The 18,809-nt window shown below is 52.5% G+C and overlaps 1 protein-coding gene across 9 annotated transcripts in view; it reads left to right on the top strand.

Annotated features, from left to right (window-relative positions):
* Positions 1 to 456: 456 nt before the first annotated feature.
* Positions 457 to 18,809, top strand: part of NF2 (neurofibromin 2) — a 49,500-nt gene continuing 31,147 nt past the window's right edge. For 5 of the 9 annotated variants that reach the window (XM_027740889.2, XM_039386981.1, XM_027740888.2 and 2 more), the window contains exons 1-4: positions 551 to 664; positions 13,034 to 13,159; positions 14,151 to 14,273; positions 16,417 to 16,500. In XM_027740889.2, coding sequence (XP_027596690.1) covers positions 551 to 664; positions 13,034 to 13,159; positions 14,151 to 14,273; positions 16,417 to 16,500 — 447 coding nt within the window. Of the gene's footprint in view, positions 665 to 13,033; positions 13,160 to 14,150; positions 14,274 to 16,416; positions 16,501 to 18,809 lie in introns of all 9 variants that reach the window. The other 4 variants (XR_005565707.1, XM_027740887.2, XR_005565709.1 and 1 more) reach the window with 2 other exon arrangements.

The raw sequence follows: 18,809 nt of genomic DNA, 5'->3' as shown, positions 1-18,809 counted from the left end.
CCCCCAGGTCCCTGGGTACCAGTGTCCCCCCTTCCCCCCGTCCCCATGTCACCCGTGTCCCCCATGTCCCCGTGTCCCCGTGTCCCCCCCCGTGTCCCCCCCATGTCCCCCCAGGTCCCCGTGTCCCGTGTCCCCCCATGTCCCCGTGTCCCCCCATGTCCCCATGTCCCCCCATGTCCCCGTGTCCCCCCCGTGTCCCCCCATGTCCCCGTGTCCCCCCATGTCCCCGTGTCCCCCCGGCGCCCCCGGGTCCCAGTGCCCGCCCCCTTGCTCCACACCACCCGCCGCCAGGGGGCGACACCTCCCCGCCCATTCCTTCTCTTACCCCGCGCTCTGAGGCGACCCCGCCTCGCCCCGCCCCTTCCCTTGACCGACGCCCTCTCTACCCAATCACAAGCGCTGTCACTCCCGCCCCTGGAGTTTAGCGGTTTCCATTGGCCGCGCGACGCGGCGGGGGCGGGCCCGAGGCGCGGCGCGGCCAATGGCGCGGCGGGGGGGGCGGGGCGCGGCCGCCATGGCGCCGGGGCCGCGCTGACCGGCCCGAGCCGCCATGGCCGGGGCCATCGCCTCCCGCATGAGCTTCAGCTCCCTCAAGCGCAAACAGCCCAAGACCTTCACCGTGCGCATCGCCACCATGGACGCGGAGATGGAGTTCAGCTGCGAGGTGAGGGCCGCGGCGGGGAGCGGGGCGGTCCCTGAGAGGGGACGGGCCCCCCGAGCCCCCCCTCAGCCCTGAGGGCACCCGGACCCCCCGGAGGGTCCCGGGGCCTGTCCCGGCCCGGCCTCGGTTTCGTTGTAATTTCGTTATAATTCGGAGTTATCGTGGAGTAACTCGGCGTGATTTGGGTTATAACTGAACTTTATAGTGGTCGTAATTCGGGTTTATTTTGGTTGTAATTTGGGTTTATCCCCGGCTGTGGTTCAGCTTTATTTTGGCTTTAGTTCAGGTTTAGTTTGGGTGTAATTCGGGTTTATTTTGGTTATAATTTGGCTTGATCCTGATTATGATTCAGCTTCATTCTGGGTATAATTCGGCATGGTTCCGGTTGTAATTCAGCATGGTTCTGATTATAATTCTGTTTATACTTTGGTTATAATTCATGTTTATCTTACTTATAGTTTGGTTTATGCTTTTGCTATAATTAAGTTTATACTTTGGCTATAATTCGGGTTTATCTTGGTTATAATTCAGTGTTATTCTGGGTGTAATTCACCTTTATTTTGATCATAATTCAGCTTTATTTTGGTCATAATTAATCTTTATGTTGGTCATAATTTGGCTTCTCTCTGGGTATAATTCATCTTTATCCTAATTATAATTCAGGTTTATTTTGGGTTTAATCCAGCTTTATTTTGGTTATAATTCAAGTTTAGTTTGGGTGTAATTCAGCTTTATTTTAGTTATAATTCAGTGTTATTCTGGGTGTAATTCAGATTTATTTTGGCCATAATTTGGCTTTACCCTGGTTATACTTTGGCTTCATTCTGGTTAAAATTTGACGTGTATTTTGGTTATAATTCAACTTTATTCTGGTTATCGTTTAGCTTTATTTGGGTTATAATTCAGATTTATTCTGGGTATAAGTCACCTTTATTTTGGTCATAATTTGGCTTTATCCTGATTATAATTCGGCTTCATTCTGGGTATAATTTGGTTTATACTTTGGTTATAATTTGGCTTTATCCTGGTTATAAACCAGCTTTATTTTTATTATAACTCAGGTTTAATTTGGGTGTAATTCAACTTTATTCAAGTTACAATTCAGCCTTATTCTGGTTTCAATTCAGCTTTATTTAGGTTATAATTTGGCTCTATTCTGGCTATAATTCAGCTTAATTCCAGGTGTAATTGAGCTTTATCTTGGATATAACCCAGCCTTACTCTGCTTTAATTCAGCTTTTTCCTGGCAATAATTGAGCTTTATTCTGATTACAATCCAGCTTTAGTTTGGTTCTAATCCAACCTTATCCTGCCATCCCAGCCCAAGGCACCACGAGGTGACCAGGGCTCGAGGGATCCCAGGCTTCAGTCCACAGGGATCCAACTCCAAGCACTCCACAAATGCACGAGGGTGGAATTTGGGCGCTTTCCCAAGGATTAGGGGTGCTCTGAGGGGGGTCAGGTCTGGTTTTTCTCTGATAATTTCCCTTTTTTGGGCCCTTGGAACTTGTAAAATGTTCTCCCATTCCGCTTGCTGCCAGACCCTGGGATCTACTCTGCTTTTCCATCTGATCCAGAGGGATTGGCCACACAAACATCTCTCCCCACTTCAACTTCTTCAATGAATAGTTTATATTTCGTTAGTCTCACCCAAACCCTGGTGGAATCCCAGCTCCCCTCAGCCAAGGAGTGTTTGTCATCACCAATTTCCTTGCTCTGGAAATCTCTTGTCAGCCCTGAAGAACTTCCTGCCTTTCCCAGGGATCAAGGATTTACTGTGGGCAGCAGTGAGAGCTTCCAGCAGAGTTGGAGCATCCTGGCTCTGCTCTCGCCTGGTTTTTCCAAGGCTGCCAACAATAACTGATGATGGAAAGTGAATAATTCTTTATTTCAGTGTCGGTTCCCGTTGGGAGCAGGGATTTGTGCAGAGGTGAGGCAGTGATCCCGTGGGATTTGGCTGTGGAACTTGTGCATCTTCAGCCGACTCTTTGGGGAGGTTCCTGCCAAAATAACTTGTTGCTGCAGATGGACTTCTCCAGCTGGAAGGAGCTCGGGAGCTGTGAGTGTGTCCTGCCGAGGGCTCCTGGATCGTGTCGGAGCTGGCACGGGAGGGATGCAGTGGGAATTCAGGCCTCAGCCTTCAGTGCAGAGCACTCGAGCAGAAAGGAGGGAAATAGTCATAGAATCCTGGAATGCTTTGGGTGGGAAGGGACCTTAAAGCCCATCCAGTCCCACCCCCTGCCATGGGCAGGGACACCTCCCACTAGCCCAGGTTGCTCCAAGCCCTGTCCAGCCTGGCCTTGGACACTTCCAGGGATCCAGGGGCAGCCACAGCTTCTCTGGGCAACCTGTGCCAGGGCCTCCCCACCCTCACAGCCAGGAATTCCTGCCCAATATCCCATCTAGCCCTTCCCTCTGGCAGTGGGAAGCCATTCCCTGTGTCCTGTCCCTCCATGCCTTGTCCCCAGTCCCTCTCCAGCTCTCCTGGAGCCCCTTCAGGCCCTGCAAGGGGCTCTCAGCTCTCCCTGGAGCCTTCTCTTCTCCAGGTGAACCCCCCCAGCTCTCCCAGCCTGGCTCCAGAGCAGAGGGGCTCCAGCCCTGGCAGCACCTCCATGGCCTCCTCTGGACTTGCTCCAAGCACAGGAGGTGTGAGCTTTATCCAGGCTTTATCCAAGCAGTGCAGCTCCCTGGCTGGATCTCTGGCCCCATCTTTGGTTGTGCAGCTCTGGGGAAAGCCCCTTATTTTGCTGACTCTGCAGAAACACCCTGGGCCCGACACGGGACAGGTGGATCAGGCACACCCCGAGTCCCTGGGATTGGGAACGTGGCCCAGGGAGGGGCTTGGCTTGGTCCACACCCACAGTGGGACCTGGAGCCAGGAGTGGAGCTTGTGCCCTCCTGGAAGTCAGTGAGGAGGGAGAGTTGATGGTATGGGGAGGACTGTGCTCCTCCCTGAAGGAATCCAGCCCTTATCCCAAGGTTTGTTGGGAGAGGAGTGAGCAGCTCTCTGTTTGCCTGGGTGTCTGTGTGTCTGAGGTGTCTTTGGCCAGGAAGGAGAGCTGCTGGGAGAGGGAAACCTGCCTCACGAACACCTCAGAGGATCACTGGGAAGACGTGCAGCGGGAATCTTGTAGTTTGGGGGCTCTTGGGGTGTGTTTTTGTGGCCTGTGAGTGGCACTTTGTGCTTCCAGGGATGGAGAGCTGCTGGCTTGTTGGACAGTTGGTGGGTATCCTGCTCCTGGGGCACATCCCTCGGGTTGGGTTTGTTGTGTCCCTGTTGTGCTGAACCTGCTCCCTGCCCCGGGCTTCCAACCCCACGGAAAACCGCAGCCCAGCAGGCGGAGGGAGGAGTGCAGGAATGTTTTGCTGCCTAATCCACTGTGGCTTCACCCCAGGCTGCCCATCCAAATGGCTTCCCCAGGGAGCTTTGCTTGAGGCTCAGGAGCTGTGGGATGGCTGTTGGGAGCGGGATGGAGCAGTGGGAATTTGCTGCTCCATGTGCTGGGGCTGCTGGTCCCCAGGAAGGAGAGGCTGATTTCTGTCATCCTGCCGTGCCACCTTGCCATGCCCATGGGCCCATCCACTTCCAGAAGTCCAGGAAGTGGACTCCCTCCCTCCACCCCAAATATCCACTGCTCTTCTCCACGTGCTCCCAGCCTTGCTCTGGGCGTTGCTGTGTTGCTTTCGCCCCTCTTTTCCTTCTTTTCCAGAAGCTGGATTCCCATCGGCGAGGCTGGGGCCAGCGAGGTCAGTGCCAGCCCTTGAGGAGAGCAGGGCTCTGGGACATCCAGATCCCTAACTCTGGGACATCCAAATCCCTAACTCTGGGACATCCAGATCCCTAACTCTGGGACATCCAGATCCCTAACTCTGGGACATCCAGATCCCTAACTCTGGGACATCCAAATCCCTAACTCTGGGACATCCAGATCCCTAACTCTGGGACATCCAGATCCCTAACTCTGGGACATCCAGATCCCTAACTGTGGCATGGTGGCTGGCTCGGGGATGACTGAAGGTCTCCCGGTGCAAACTACAGAGCCCCAGTTCCTGTCCCACCTGTCCCTCTTCCTCTGACCCTTCTGACTTCCCATTCTTGGAGTTGCCCTGTGCAGATCCAGGAGCTGGACTGCAATGATCCCTGTGGGTCCCTTCCAGCCTGGGATATTCCATGATTCCACGACCCCACTGTAGCTGCAGGAGACACCTTTCTTTTTTCATGTTATTTTTTCAGTCTGCCCCGTAGAAATTCCCAGCTGTGTATTTTAAGGGATTAAACCTGCTTTGCATCTGTTTACTCTGCAAATGATGTCTCTAAATTGAGCCTAAATCTAAAATAATTCCTGGAAATGAAATCTTAATCTTTCCAACACGGCAGTGGAGATTAATAATCACAGTTGGGGTTTCACTTTAAAGACTTGTAATTTGTTTGGGGAAATCTTGAAGGCACAGAGCAAGTGTCTTCCTTTTGTTACTTCCAGCACAGAGGTTTGGGTTGGTACCTAATTAATTGATAAACATCTGGAGGAAGGATAGACATTTGCATAGCTCTGAAATCGCTGTGTTAAAGCAATCCCAGCTGCCTCACCTTCCTGAGAACACCTTGGAAAACCCTCCGGAGGCCTCTTCCCTGGGAGGGTGGGGAGGCCCTGGCACAGGTTTCCCAGAGCAGCTGTGGCTGCCCCTGGATCCCTGGAAGTGTCCAAGGCCAGGTTGGACAGGGCTTGGAGCAACCTGGGCTGGTGGGAGGAGTCCCTGCCCATGGCAGGGGGTGGAATGGATGAGCTTTAAGGTCCCTTCCCACCCAAACTATTCCATGATTCTGTGGTTCATTCAATGATTAAACCCCCCCGGTACTTTTGGATCCACATCCAAGGCACTGTAGTGCAGCTGGTGGCAGGTTGGTCTTACACATTCCCATGTGGAGTTTTTTTCTCCCAGAACCAAGTTCCCTGCTGGACAGGAGAACCCATCCATCTCTCTTTTGGCCTTGTCTTTGCCCATTTCTCCCTCCTGTGGTGCTCAGCCCCGTTAGTGTCTCTCCACCACGGAACCACAGCCTCTTTTCCGAAGGGTGTGGGTTTTTTTCAGCCCTTTCTGTCCATCTGTGGTCTTAGTCCTGTATCCTGCAGGGATGGTCACTCCATCACTGCCCAGCTGCTTCCCAACCTTAATCCTTCGGGGTCTTAAAAGCGAAGGGAAAAGCTTTACAGCCAGCCTGGAGAAACAGCTGAACTATTGAAGCAGCGAGAAGAGGCACGTTTGGCTGATGTATTTGCTGCTCTAAACATGCACCCTGTTACTGCTTCAGTGCTTAAGCTGTTCCTGTCTGTCCAGAGGATAATCCTGGATGTTTTTTAGCCCAGTGCCCCACTGGGTGCCGGGCCAGTTGGATGAGGTTGGAGGTAAAGCTGTTCTAAGCAGACAGGACCCAATTTCGGCCACGTGCAGCCGAGTGTTGTCCCTTTGTCACCAGGCACAGGGAGCCGTGGAGCTGAGGTGCAAAGCTCATCCTCTGGAACAGGAACAACCAGGATTTGGTGGTGGAAATCTGGGGCTCGATGAGTTTTTGAGGAAGAGCTGGTGCAGTGAATCGGAGTTGGATTTTGAGCTCTGTCCAGTCACTGCACCAAAATAAAAAGGCAGGGGGAGGAAACCAGGCAGTGGAGTGCCCTCAGCTTCCTTCTGCATTGCAGGATACTTGGGAGGGGTTTTACAAGGATCCTTCCATCCCTGGTTCAAGCAGCTGCTCGTGGTGCTGGTGGGGCACCGACCTCTCGATGCAGAAACCTAACGGGAAAAGATGAATCTGTGGGCAGGAACAGCTATTTGAAAAAGCTGGGAGAAATAATCCCCCTCAGCTACAACATGATCCTCAATAAACTGTTGGGATACCAGTTGTGAAGTCGATGTTCTGGTTCCTCCAGGTGCCTGTGTGCCCCGATCCTGCACTCAGGAGCACGTGCTGCTCTCTTTAAATCCGGGAAGTGGCAGTTCTCCATTCATGTCTTGGAGGGGTTTGTGCCCCAAAAAGTCACAATCTCTGATTGACACAAGTCTGGCCTTTGGGAGTTAATTTTTCGGAGGTGTCTTGCTTGGTGCAGCTCAGTTCTGCACTCCCTTAAACTGTGCTTAAGGGACTCATCATGCACATGAGACTTAGGATGGACAGGAATCCTCTTTGGCTTCTGTGCCTCACCCTGTACCTGAAAGGTTCTCTGGATCCCCTGCTCCCCTCACAGCCCCTTCTCAGCCAGTTGGAAACTCCGGGGATGGTTCAAAACCACTGTCAATCCCTAGTCTGTTAATTAATCCAGAGGTGTGTTGCTGCAAAGGGGAAGGAGGGAGGGCATTTGGGACAGCAAATCTTTCTCTTCTGGTGTGTAGACTTTAGTTTTGGTGCTGTTTAATACCTCTTCTCTTTTTTCTTTGTACAGGCAGCGTCTTTCAAGTGGGTGGCTTTTGAAATTAAAGGTACTTGAGCAGGGAAGCAGCCCTGGAAGTAATCTCCTTGAAGCTGGGAGGCAGCACTTTGTTAGGGAATCACAGAGCCCTTGAAATGGGGAGAGAGGCGTTTGATGTGGCGTAGGCTGGCGCTGTTCCGAGGTGAGCCGGCTGCTGCCGCTGCCCCTGCGTCCTCCCCGGGTGAGCTGCGGGTGCAAAGGATCATCAGAGCAGGGCAGGCTGGGCTCAGACGGTGTCTTCACAGAGGGAAGGCTCAGAGCTGTCATCCTTGCCCTGGGAGGCCCTTCCCGGGGCAGGAGCTGTGTGTGTGTTGTACTGCAGATCGTGTCACTGCAGCACGGAGGCGGCTCCGACCGACCTTCCAGCTCCGTGCCTCCTTGGCAGAGGTTCCTGCAGGAGCAGAATCCTCCTCAGCCTCCTGCAGCTTCTTCCTCTGCATCAAACTGCTGCTTGGCCCCATAAGTCCTTATCTGTGTGAACTTACAGGGTGAGGAGAGGCTTTGGGACATAGAACCATGGAATGGTTTGGGTGGGAAGGGACCTTAAAGCTCATCCAGTCCCATCCCCTGCCATGGGCAGGGACACCTTCCACTAGCCCAGGTTGCTCCAACCTGGCCTTGGACACTTCCAGGGATCCAGGGGCAGCCACAGCTTCTCTGGGCCAGCCCCTCACCACTCTCACAGGGAACAATTCCTTCCCAGTATCCAATATCAGTATACTCTCCTTCAACTTAAAGTCCTTGTCCTGTCCCTCCCTCCCTTGTCCCCAGTCCCTCTCCAGCTCTCCTGGAGCCCCTTTAGGCCCTGCCAGGGGCTCTCAGCTCTCCCTGGAACCTTCTCTTGTCCAGGTGAACCCCCCCAGCTCTCCCAGCCTGGCTCCAGAGCAGAGGGGCTCCAGCCCTGGCAGCATCTCCAGGGCCTCCTCTGGACTCTCTCCAGCAGCTCCACATCCTCCCTGTGCTGTTCCCAGGGCTGGAGCAGCTCTGCAGGGGGGTCTCACCCGAGGGGGCAGAGGTGATACCATCACCAGTTGCCCCCTCCCTCTCCCCCCTCTCTCTGGTGCCTCAGCTGCCCGTTTTCCATGTCCTGCTCCGTGTCTGTCCGTGCAGACACCACGGGCTGTGCTCGGCTGCACCATCTGCATCCTCACGCCCGGGTGGGTTTTTGGCCTCCTCGGTGGTTAACAGAAATAGGTTTTAATTAAAAGCTCATTATCGAGTTGTCATGTAGCATTAGTAAATAAAAATAACTTTTACAGCCCTGCCTTGTGACTCAGTAAGTGGCAATTGAAAGTATTTGACATCACTTTATTTTAAAAAAATGGACAGATATTGCATATTTGATTCCCTGTTTGCTCCAAATGGGCTTTAAATCTAAATAAATGGTTGTCTCTGGCACTCTGGTTATCATTCAGGTCCAGAAGGAGAAATAAATGTGGTCTGCAGTCTCAAAATCATCTCCATTTCAGTTGTAAACTGTTGTGGGTGGGTGGTTTGGGCATCTCCTGAGGGGGGTTTGGAACAGCTACAGCCTATCCATTCCCTGATTCCCGGGTGGTTTGAGGGATGCTCTGCTCAGCCTTCTGCCATCTCCATCCCTGGCTCAGTGAAGAGGTGTCTTGTTAAAACTTGATTCTAAGTGGGAATAACATCACTCAGTGGAAGCTGAGCACTTTTTCCTGGGGCTTGGTCCCCTTTTCCCAGGGGTCCTTTCCCAGGTCCTTTCCCCTTTCTCAGGCTGTGGTGTCACCACAGCAGGGGCTCTGCACTCTCTCCTCCTCCCTAGCACAGAACTAACAATAAAATGATCTGCAAAGCCATTTTCTGCATTATTTAAGGATAAATTGGTGCAGTAAAATACTCTATAGCTGTGAGTCACTCCTGCAAGGTCATGCACTACCCTGGTCCTGTGTGGGGGTGTGGAGGGGCCGCTCTGCTGGGTTTCCCTGGGAAGCAGCATTCCCAGGCTGAGCTGGTGAGCCTGCCTTGATGTCCCTTTATTCCCAAGCCTGATCCCAGGGACAGCTGAAGCTCCAGTGGTTTGTGTTTGTGATGATGAGGAGGTGACATCTTCATCTGCCACCCCTGGACAGAGCCAGGTTCTGTCCCCTGGAGTTTGGGCACCTCCCTGTTGTCCGAGGGCAGTTTCTTGTGTGAGGAACCTTAATATCAAATGGTTAAAACTCATCCCTTTTTTTCCCCTTTTCCACACAGCTGGTGCAAATCCAATTTGACATCCTTGGTAGAAAAGCATCAGCCTGCTGGTGTTTTGGGAGCGGTGACCCCCCCGCTCAACCCTCTCTGTGCAGAGAGGTTGCACCCTCTTGTTCCATGCTGCCCACTTTTAAGGGTCATGGAATATCCTGAGTGGGAAGGGACCCCCAAGGACCACCCACTCCAACTCCTGGCCCTGCACAGACACCCCAAAATCCTGCTCTGTCTCTGAGAGCATTGTCCAAACCTTCCTGGAGCTCTGGCAGCCTTGGGGCTGTGCCCACTGCCCTGGGGAGCCTGGGCAGTGCCCAACCAGCCTCTGGGGGAAGAACCTTTGCCTAAAATCCAACCTGAGCCTGCCCTGACACAGCTCCAGCCATTCCCTTGCTTTCCCTCCCTCCTTGTCACCCCATGACGAGGGGATCAAACAGCCCTCCTGCTCGTTTCTGGAGCTGCTTTATCGACTCGTGAGCTGAGGAGCAGTTGTGAAACTTGACAGAGAGGTTGTGCTCCCAAATAAATTGCCCAGTTGCCCGCGAGTTGGAAATGACTCCTGGTGCAGGTTAATAAATAATGCAAACTCCGTTAATAGATGCCAAATGCGCCGTCTCTGCCGGAGAAAAAGATGATGCCAATAACCTGGACTGGAAATACTCTGTTCTAGCCACTGGCTGCAGAGTTTTAAGTGTTTAGTGCTGTTAATTTAAAATGTTTCGCTGATAGATTGTAACCGCTCTGTGCTTAGTAAAGCACATAAATTCCAGCTCCGTGGAATAACAGCCTGTTTATAAAGCACCTCGGCCCCTGAATCCATCCAACCACTTGTGCTGTGATCCTGCTAATGGGAGAAGGAGCTGCAAATGCCAGGGGTGGTGCCTGCAGGATGCTGGAATGGCACATCCTGCGGGTCACGCCGAGCTGATCGTGATGGAGCCTTTTCTTGGGAGATTGAGCTTTATAGCATCGTGCCACCCGCTCTGCCATATGGCTGAGAGGGGGTTTTTTTCTGCTCTGAGCTTCTTAGTTTTGTTTTCAGGAGCTCATAAGGGCTTGTAAAATCATCCTTGTGCTTCAGGTGTCACTTTAGTGCTGCGCAGGGAACGGTGTGACAGGCGGAGGGCGGGATGGGAACTGCCAGCCTGTCCTGGGCAGCAGCAGCTCTCCATCCCCTTATGTCTGGTGGGGGGTGTTATGGGGGGATTTTACAACCAGAAGATGTGGCAGTTAATGATACAAAGCCTATAAAATAGGGGTGAGGAGGGCTGGGGTCCCGAATGTCTGAGAAGCAGGTGGAGTTCAGCTGTTGAAAGATGCCACTTGAATGCAGATCGTTACTTTAAGTACCGAGGTGTGGAGGGAAATCATGTCTGTTGGAATAAAGGTTTCTGCTGCTCATTGATATATTTAATGAAGGTAATTCAGCACAGTTGGGGAGGATCTGTGCAGTGTTATGGTTGGGGACTGGAGCATTGTGCAGGAATGTTAAATATATATTTCTGTCATCACATAAATGTGCAGTGACAAAGCGCTGGTGTAAAATGCAGCAGCAGAAGCCATCACTTGAAATACAGCCCCTTAAAGGGGGCTTGTAAAATAGAGAAAGTGATTTTTTACGTAGGCAGGTAATGATAGGACAGGGGGGAATGGTTTTAAACTAAAGGAGGAGAGATTTAGGTTGGGGTTTAGGAAGGAATTCAGCTGTGAGGCCCTGGCACAGGTTGCCCATAGAAGCTGTGGCTGCCCCTGGATCCCTGGAAGTGTCCAAGGCCAGGTTGGACAGGATTTGGAGCCACCTGGGCTAGTGGAAGGTGTCCCTGCCCATGGCAGGGGGTGGGATGAGATGAGCTTTGAAGTCCCTTCCCACCCAAACCATTCCATGATTCCCATCACCAAGTTAAAATTGCAAGGGGTAAAACCCACTCAAAGCTCCTGCTTTAATTCTCGCTGCTGGTCTTGGAAAGAAACTGGTGGTTTGCTTTTTGGGAGGAAACCTTGGGGTCGTGCCAGCTGGTGAGGAAGGTTTGGGTGCCTGGTGTGGTTCAGTGAGGAGCCACAGGCAGTGGAAATCCCAATCCTGTCCGTGGGGATGTTCAACACACCCATCCTGTGGGATGTGGAGCAATGTCTGGGGAGGTTTGGTGCAGGCACTGGGCTGAGGCAACGGGCTGAAATATGGTCTCAGAGAAGGAAAAACAGCCAATAACGCTTTATGCAAAGCAGTTTAGTGAAGAAATAGCCTTTTGCTGGCAGCCTGCTTTTATGTGCCTGCAAAAATGGTACCAAATAGCTGTTTTAATGTGTCTCACTCTGTTTTGTCTGAACCCTCGAATTAACCTCCCTCTTAAAACCAGTCAGGGAAAGATGTTCCGCAGTCTGAGCCATCCTGTGCCGGGCTGGAGCCCATCCCGGGGGCTGGAGGGTGCCGAGAGGTGTGAAATCAGGGGGTTATAATTCCAGCTCTGCCAAACTCGCTCCTCGGGGAGTTTTGACCTCGAGGTGTTGACGGCGCTCGATCTGAGCAGTCCGGGGGAGGTGTTTTTATGGAGGGCAAGCGTCGGCTCCCTTCTATTCCCGGCCTGTCAGCCTGTCTGGCTGCGGGAAGGGACAGAACAGCGCCAGAGTCATTTGCTGCAAGCCGGCAGCATGGCAATGAGCTCGGGCCGTGCCCACCAGGCGGCACTGGGGGACAGCGGGAGCGGCCCCGCGTTAATATTGATGCGTCCAGGTGGCACCGGGATTGAGTTGTAGCGACGGGGAGGATGTGCCGAGATCCCTTCGCCCAAGGGCTTGGCGGTAATGGCCGTATGTCTCGGCCCAGCGATCGTTTCCACCCTGCAGATGGAAGAGCAAAGTGGCTTTGGCATATTAGATTCATCTGCTTTATGTCCCTCTTCACCTTCCTGCCTCCCGACGCCTTCTGTTTTTCTGAGCAAACTTCAGCAGCGACGTGGATGCAGCTGCAGGATTGCTCTCAGGACACGCTCCCTGACCAGGGCCGATTCTTTCCGCTCCTCAGCTGCTTTTGTCACCGGCGTCTTCGGCAGAAAATGCAGTTTGACTCTATCAAAATATGCTCCGGGAGAACCGCTGACTTCAGCGGTAATTAGGGGGGGTTTGGGCTCTTTTTCCCTCTCCTCCGTGCAGGGTCGGTGGCTCTGCACACGCTCCCTGCACGGATTGTGTCACTGCTGGTTTTTGGGAGTGCATTCCGCCCTTCTCTGGGCCCCTGGTGCTGATGCTGGAGCTTCCTGGGCCATAGGAAGAGACATTAACCCACCAAGGGGCAGTTAAAGGGATTTTTATTTCTTGCTGGCGACGGGCCGCTCCTACCAGGAACCTAAACATGTCAGGAACCTAAAGGTTACCTCAACAGCAGCCTAAATGCACCCTTAGGTCCTCTGTTGAGTGTTAGTGGGTCGCCAGAGGAGCAAACAGGAGCTTTACAGTGTCTTTCTTTGGGGAAGTGTGGAAATCACATCTCAGCTTCCTACTGAGGGAGGAGCTGGTGATCTGCAGATGAGATCAGATGGAAGGATGGGAGTGTGTTTTATTAGGATGTTTTCCTGCCTGTACCAAATGCCTTCTCCACACTCTCAAAGAAAGACCTTGTGAGGTGAAAACGGTGCATTTGGTCTAGCAGAGCCGAAGTTCTGAAACCCCCCTTTGTAACTGCTTCCTCTTGGCTCTCCTGCAGGTGAAGTGGAAAGGGAAGGACCTGTTTGACCTGGTGTGCAGGACGCTGGGGCTGCGGGAAACCTGGTTCTTCGGGCTCCAGTACACCATCAAGGACACGGTGGCCTGGCTCAAGATGGACAAGAAGGTTGGAACCAAAGTTCGGGGAATCATGGAGTGGTTTGGGTTGGAAGAGACCTTAAAAATCATCTTGTTCCAACAGCCCTGCCATGGAGAGGGGTGACAAAGGAAAATGTCCTTTCCTCTTGTTTTGAATGCACGAGGTGGTATGGAGGTGAACTGGGATAGAGAATTTAAATCTCATCCCCGTGGCGTCTGTAAGTCAGAAAAGCTGGCAGAGGTGCCCAGCCCAGCTCCCTGGGAGCTGTGAGGCCTCAGAGTGTGCACACTGAATCCCCTTGAGGCGTTTTGGGAGGTGGCCATGCTGGGCTGCTGCACTTTGGGGTGACTGCAGTGTAAATGGAGCCTAAACATCTCTGCTCCGTGTCCCTGAACACAGAACCATTACGGGAGAGGGGAAGTTGCTTGTTTGGTTGCTGAGATGTTCAAAGAGGAGGAAGAGCAGGGTGCAAAGGAGATGGGGATAAGGGAGGAAACCTTCCCAAATATGTGAGTCTCTGGAGTGGCTTAGGGAGGCGATGAGGGGGCTCTGTTCACAGCCAAAGGGTGTAACACCACAGCCAGGGAGGCCTGGGGGTCTCACCTCTCCTGCCAAGGTTTTAAACCAACATGAATCTGAACTGGGCAGTGCCAGCACAACAGGAAGGAGGTGAGAAACAACACTGAAAGAACAGGGTACAGGAAAACAGGGAGGAAGTCGGGTGGTGGCGTAGCAGGGTTCGGGATTGCTCCACAAGGATCAGCAGAGGCAGTGAGCACACAGCAGAGCAGGATCAACCTTCCCTGTCTCATTTCTCATGCTGTTTGTTGCTGCCTTTTTTGTTCCCTTGCCTTGTTAGGAGTGTCAGAAATGTTTGTTTTCTTTTTTTAACTACAGTGTCTGAACTATTTAGGTCTCTTCTCAATGTCTAAAAGTGTTTGACAAAAGATGTGTTGATCTGAGCAGAAGGGAGCTGGGTCTTGTCTTGAAGAAGCTGAGTGGCTCTTGTGTCCCACAGGTTCTGGATCACGATGTTCCAACGGAGGAACCCAAAACCTTTCACTTCCTGGCCAAATTTTATCCTGAGAATGCAGAGGAGGAACTGGTCCAGGAAATCACCCAGCACTTGTTCTTCCTGCAGGTAGGAGCCGTGTCAGTACAGTTTTCCAACCCGAGGGAGAAGGAGGCAGGATGAGAAGTGCCGGAAGGCTCCAGGGTCAGAGCTGGTCAGCAGAGTGTGCTCCTCATCCTTATGTTCACACCTCTCCAAAGGGACTTGCTTTCAACAGCAAAAACTTCCTAAAATAGGTGAAGGATGGTTTGTCTGGATGAAGCAGTCAGAGCTGCCCAGACTCCCAGAGCTCTGAAGTGGCAGTCAGGAATGATGAGGTGATCTGGAATATCCGTGGGTGGTGGCTCAGGGACATGGATCTGTCAGATGACACCTCTGCAGGTGTGGGATCACCAGAGGGGTGGCAGCTGCCTCTGGACGTGATGGCATCGTTGTGTGGAGCAGGGGGAATTCATCCTGGGAGCAGAGTGCAGCCAGCTCGTTCCCAGGCTGTACAGCAAAGCTCACCTCCTCACCAAACAGCCTCCAGGGAACTGGAGCAGAAGAAAAGCCCAGCAGCTCAGCTCTTGATGGAAAAACAGGGGGAACCTCCCAGTCCCACCTGCCCAGGAGCTCGTGCCCTTCTGTTGAGCACTGTGGTGAACACATCTCTGGGCTTTTATTTCAAGTACTCTACAGACCTTGGTGTCCTGAGGAGCCAGCTCAGCTGGGGATGCTGTGGCTGGGCTGGGAACAAGGAGCTGCTATCACAGGAGCTTTCTTTCAGACACAGGATCCATTCTTTGACACCTTTTTCTTTGAAGAGTTGTGTCAAGCATGGATAGAGGGAGTGGGACGCTCCATGTCAGACCCTGGGTACTCATGGGGATGTTTCAGCTGCTCTGTGGCTGTTAATTTGAAGATAAATTATAAAATTTAAAAAAAAAAAGACACTAAATCTTATGTTTGTTACACAAAAGTAGAGGCAACCTGGATTTGGAAGCTCTTGGGAATACCACTGTAGCCTGCAGGGCACTCTGCCCTTTCCAAGTGAGCTCACCAGCTCCTCACTGTCCTGGTGCTCCTCACTCTTCCAAAGTCCACTTTTGCTTTCCAGAGCTGAAAGATTCTAAATGTAGAGTGTTCCTGCTAATTTCCAGGCTCTGTCCCATGCACTGGTGTCTCTGTAGGGCTATTTCTACCTGTCTCATTTGCCAGGAGCTTTATCCACGACAAGGGAAAATGCTGTTGGTGTCTCTGGGAAGGAAAACCAAGAGAGGAGAAGCAGCTCAAGCTGCATTTTCTAAAATGCAGACCGTGACTTTGCTGCTGGGATTTGTGTGCTGAGAGGAGCCTGGGCTCCTGGAAAGTGTTTGAGAAACAGGAGCACACATAAGCTTGTAAACTCTCCTGGTTTTTGCCTTGATGCAGCAGAATATCTGCTGTGATTATGTCGTACCCGACTTTGAGGACTCAAAGCACGTTATAAATTCAAATTGATGTTCCTGCATCTCTGACAATCCATTTAAGTCTCCCAGGAAATCGCCTGCTTTTTTTTTTTTCCCCCACCCCATCTTTAATCAGGAAAATTAAGTGTGCAAACCCAAAAAATATCGAACATGACAGGTTTAATTTTTTAATGCACAGCAGCCGGGGAGGTAAAGCCGTGGCTTCGGGGACCTGCACGTTGGCTCTCCTGGGAGGGTGAGCAGGGCTCTGCCTGCTGCTAAAAGCACTGCCACGGAGGTGACCCCCAGCTCTCCGTGCTGGGCTGGGATGGCAGGGAATTAGCCTGGAGCACAGGTGAGCACTGACTCCCAATGAGGCTGAATATCCCCGAGCAAAGCCTTGCTGTGCTCAGAGCCTCGGCTGCTGTTTTATTCAGCGGTGTCTGTGGATGTCCTGTCAATCCACAGCTTGTGCCTTAAGAGGTTTTATCGCTGTGTTTACATCCAAAACGTTTCCCCCTCCTTGCCTTTAGCAACAGGATGGAGTTTCTGTCATTTCCCACACAGAAATTTAGTTCTCCCAACCCTGAGGAAGGGGATCTGTGAAAGCCTCTCCGAGACACGCCGGGCCTGGACTGTAATTAGTGTTCGGGAGATCGTTAAGTGTGCGGGTGACAGTTTGAGTTGAGACAAACTGCAGCCATCTGCTGTGACAGCCATGCTCTGCTCTGCTCTGCTCTGCTCCACTAACGTGTGCTTTCTGTCCTCTGCTGCTCCGGGTGCAGGTGAAGAAGCAGATTTTGGATGAGAAGATCTACTGTCCTCCTGAAGCTTCTGTCCTGCTGGCCTCCTACGCTGTCCAAGCCAAGGTGGGCACTGGGGGGTTCTCCCGGGGCCTCCTCGTGGTGGTGATGGGTTAGTGTTGACCCAGGGCAGCCAGGGGCTTTGGGATGGACCCACTTCCTGGGAAGGGGAAGGCAGGGGAAGCTGTGAGAGCTTGGGAAGCGAGGGGGCTGCACTAGCACTGCCTCCTTCTCCGCACGGCTGGTTCCTGGCTGCCTCCACACATTGGATGGATTTTCACTTCTCTTTCCAGGACTTTTTAGCAAGTGCTCAGTTCATGAGCTGCAGAGCCTGCTGGAGTGTGGCTTAGTGCTGGAGCAGGAGAATTCCCTGAGCCTGAGCTTTTTTGGATCTCCTCCCTGCTTTTCCGTTGTAGCCGGAGGCAAGCCAGCCGTGGGACTCCCAGCTCCACTGTTCCCCAGAATGCTTGTCATCCTGATAATTACTGTGTTTGAGTGCTAGAGCTTCCCACAGCCACGTTATCACAGCGGGAAAGGGCTTTTCCTGGCTTCTTCCTCTGTCTTGGGTGTGATCTTGGGTGTTTGGCCTCACCCCACAGAGGGAGAAGTCAGTGTTCAGTGAGCCCCCTTTGTTCCTGAGCTGAATTCTGCTCTGGGCCCAGAGTTGGTGTGTTTTGCTGAGCATTTATTCCAGAGAACACTTGTTTTCCAGTCTGGAGCGTGCAGCCTTGGACAGCTTGCAGCAGCCTGGGGCAGAGAGGCTCCTGGGATGGAGGGAGCAGCCCAAGGTTCAGCAGCAGGGGCTGTAATTTATCCCTGTGTATGCACAGCATGTCCTGCTGCTCAATTAGCAGCTCTTGGAGCTCATCTCCAGTTTATGTGTGCAAGGATAACGTCCTGGGGAGAGCAGTGCCTGCAGGCTGAGCTCAGCCCAGCCACGTTATCGCTGGGGCTCGTGGTCGGTTCTGACTCTGGATGGCAGATTTTGGGAGGTGTTTGGCTCGCAGGACCTCAGGCAGGTGGCCCTGCCCCAGGTCTGGCTTGTCCTCAAGGACCACAGCTGTGGAGCAGTGCAGGAGAAACAGGGCTGGGGGACCACCTTTGTTGGCAGTGCAGGGAGGGGGCTTGGCCCCGTTGCCTCACGTGAGGGCCTGATCCAGGCTGGTTTTTTCCTATATAATCTTCCTCATAACCCTTCAATCCACACTCATGGATTGAATAGAGCTTGAATAGAGCCCTGGATGTCTGAATAGAACCCTGAGTGTCTAAATAGAACCCTGGGTGCCTGAACGGAGCCCTGGGTGCCTGAACAAGCCCTGGGTGTCTAAATAGAACCCTGGGTGTCTGAACAGAGCCCTGGGTGCCTGAACAGAGCCCTGGGTGCCTGAACAAGCCCTGGGTGTCTAAATAGAACCCTGGGTGTCTGAACAGAGCCCTGGGTGCCTGAACAGAGCCCTGGATGTCTAAATAGAACCCTGGGTGCCTGAATAAGCCCTGGGTGCCTGAACAAGCCCTGGGTGCCTGAACAGAGCCCTGGGTGCCACATACTGGTGTTCTTTGATGATAAACGTGTGAACTTACTAGAAAAGGGTGTTTTCTCCTCATAACCAGAATACTGATGAAAGCATGAGTTCAAGAGGCTCATCAGCCAGGGAAGGACAAGTAGCTATTCGAAGTGTTTCTGCTTGTGTGAAACATCCATCACTCTTATTAGAGCTCCTGAGTAAACACCTCCTTGGCATTGTCTCCGTTGACCTGCCGAGCTGAGGATACGTCGGGGAGGACTTCTCCTATTGCCAAAATGAATAAACCCTTGGGTAAATATTGAGCTCTGTGAGCCCTTGGCCAGGACAGCTCCTGCTCCTGTGCTCGGGAACAGGCTGTGACTCGGTCCAGGACGGTTGTGCCGTCCCCTTTCTCCTCCCGCAGCTCCCGCTGACACGGGACACGCTCGGGCGTCGGGAAGAGTCAGCTGGAGTCAGAGCACTTCTAACCTTCATTCTGCACCAAGAGCAGGAGAAGGTGGAAGAGGGATGACTTTGCTGTACACTGATGGGCTTTTCATCAGCTTTCTCCAGCCTGGGGTTCCCTTTTCTGCTTTTATTCCCAGCAAAGGAGAAAGCTGAAAGCACATCTTTGATACGGAACCGGGAAGAAAGATGTTACAGGTCGTCTCCTTCCACTTAAATAGGATAATGATGTCCTTCCTGGCCAAGAGGAGCGGGCAGTGAGCACAGTAATTTCACTAATAACGTGTTGATTTGCATGATTAGGGGCATAATAGCCCGACACAGTGGTGTGTGTGCATCCTGCAGCCATTTACTGACAGCCAGGTGTTGGTCCATCCACACTGACCTGCAATAACAAAGGAAACG

This window comes from Pipra filicauda, unplaced genomic scaffold (assembly GCF_003945595.2).
Source record: "Pipra filicauda isolate LSUMZ 115617 unplaced genomic scaffold, ASM394559v2 scaffold520_size808073_pilon, whole genome shotgun sequence".
In the NCBI taxonomy this organism is placed as follows: Eukaryota; Metazoa; Chordata; class Aves; order Passeriformes; family Pipridae; genus Pipra; species Pipra filicauda.
Note: the sequence above shows the minus strand (reverse complement) of the source record. Positions and strands in the feature narration are given on the sequence as shown.